A 1913-nucleotide genomic window follows, 5' to 3' on the forward strand; every position below is an offset into this window, starting at 1 on the left:
ATTTCATAGATAAGAAAACTGAGCCTCAGAGAGGCCAAGTAACTCATCTTTCCCCGACTCTTTACTGCCTGTCTGGTGGAGGGACTCCTATGGCAGGTCAGGGAGAAGACTGAGGGGTAGGGGTGGGGGAACAAGCTGGCCGCTGGTTCCAAGAGGCCTCTGGCGCTAACACGCCCCGCTCCCTCCATTCCAGGTGACTACTGTAACCTGCCCCTCTACGCCAAGTCGGAGGCCTTCTTCCGAAAGGCAGATGGGCGGGAGCCCTGCCCCGTGGTCCCGCCCCGCGAAGCCTCCATCAGGAACCTGGCTCGAACCTACCAGCCCCAGGCTCGCCACCTGACCCTGGACCCTGCCAGCAAGCCCTTGGGCCTCCCGCACCCGGGGGCCGCCGCCACAGCCACCTTACCTCAGAGGACTCTGGCCATGCCGGCTCCCCCAGCTGGCACGGCACCCCCGGCACCCGGTCCCACCCCTGCCGAGCCCCCGGCTGCCCCCAGTGCCGCCCCTCCGGCCCCCAGCACTGAGCCTCCGCGGGCCGGGGGCCCACACACCAAAATGGGGGGCTCCAGGGACTCACTTCTCGAGATGAGCACATCAGGGGTAGGGAGGTCTCAGAAGCAGGGAGCCGGGGCCTACTCCAAATCCTACACCCTGGTGTAGGGGCACAACCAGAACAGCGGCCCCTCCGCTTGGACCTGTCTGCACCTCCAGCCCTCACACACCAGCTGGGCTGATTGCCTGCATTATTTATATTAAATTGACAGACAAAAACCAACCAACAAGGGAAAGACAACCCCCAAGTCATGAACGCTTGTACATAGAACTCTTTTGTACAAATGAAACTATTTTCTTCTCCATGAAGCCAGGGCACAAAGAATTTGACAGCGCAAGTCAGATTCCCCACCGCACAAAATATGTGTGGAGAGATATATACATATATAGAGAGAGAGGAACACATCGACAAGCTATATATCTATATATTTCTCTCACCTTATTTTGAGACAGAGGCACAAAGGCTCAGCAATTTTTCCCTCCTACTCACCCTCCCTCCAATCTAGGTGGTTTTGACAAAGACCAAAATCCCAACTCAGAGACACTGCATGCGATTTTACTGTTCCAAGAAAACCAGGAGTTGCTTCAATTTGCAGATGCTTATGTGTTGATACCTTTTTCTATGAAAAAAGACCCAGCGCCGTGTGCAATAAAGGTTATGTTTCTACATGGTGGCTCTTTTCCCCTTTGGCAAGGGCCAGTGGGGAGGCAGGGAGGAGAGGCCCCTATACCAGGCCATCTGTCTCTCAGCGAGAGACTTCGAGCAGCCCGGCTTTAGCTCAGCACGTTAAACTTTTAAAAAGGCTTTCCACTAGCCAAGCTGCCTCCTTGAGCACTTCTGTGCTGGGCCCTACAGGGGACCAGCTGTGTGTCTTTGAGCGAGCTCCTAAACCTCTCTGAGCCACAGTTTGCTTATCGGTAAAATGAGGCAACCTTGGCGAGAGCGCTGGGGAGCCGGTATGGGGGTGGGAGGCTGTGTCTACTGGCTTCTCTCCTTTGGGAGAAAGCAGTGTAGCCAGGGGAACAAAGCTACGCTAACCGCTAGTGGGAAGTTGTGTAAGAGATGCCTCTAAACTGGGGAGGGAGGGAGAGATGATACTACCCTGGGGGTCCGGCCAGAGCCTGAAGTTCTGGGCTGACTGTTAGGACAAGATAAGGCCAAAGGGAGAAGGAATGAGGTCATCAGAGGTCGGAAATGTGAAAAGGGCTCATGGACGAGGGGAATGGGTTGCAGCCAGAGAGAACGAGGCAGCGGGCACCTGGTGTCAGAGGAGCTGCAATTAGATTCCAGGTGGAAGGAATCGCACCCACGTGCAGGTACGCAAAGGAGGCGTTTCTGAGAAGAGGGTCAAAGGGCACGT

The 1913-nt window shown here is 55.6% G+C and overlaps 1 protein-coding gene across 1 annotated transcript in view; it reads left to right on the forward strand.

The window, feature by feature from the left end:
* Window positions 1–1218, forward strand: part of DSCAML1 (DS cell adhesion molecule like 1) — a 352214-nt gene extending 350996 nt beyond the window's left edge. The window contains exon 33 of the mRNA XM_007456333.1: window positions 194–1218. Within this exon, the coding sequence (XP_007456395.1) occupies window positions 194–660 (467 nt within the window). The 3' untranslated portion in view covers window positions 661–1218. The remainder of the gene's footprint in view (window positions 1–193) is intronic.
* The last annotated feature ends 695 nt before the right edge of the window (window positions 1219–1913 follow it).

Source organism: Lipotes vexillifer, unplaced genomic scaffold, assembly GCF_000442215.2.
Source record: "Lipotes vexillifer unplaced genomic scaffold, Lipotes_vexillifer_v1.1 scaffold753, whole genome shotgun sequence".
Taxonomy (NCBI): domain Eukaryota; kingdom Metazoa; phylum Chordata; class Mammalia; order Artiodactyla; family Lipotidae; genus Lipotes; species Lipotes vexillifer.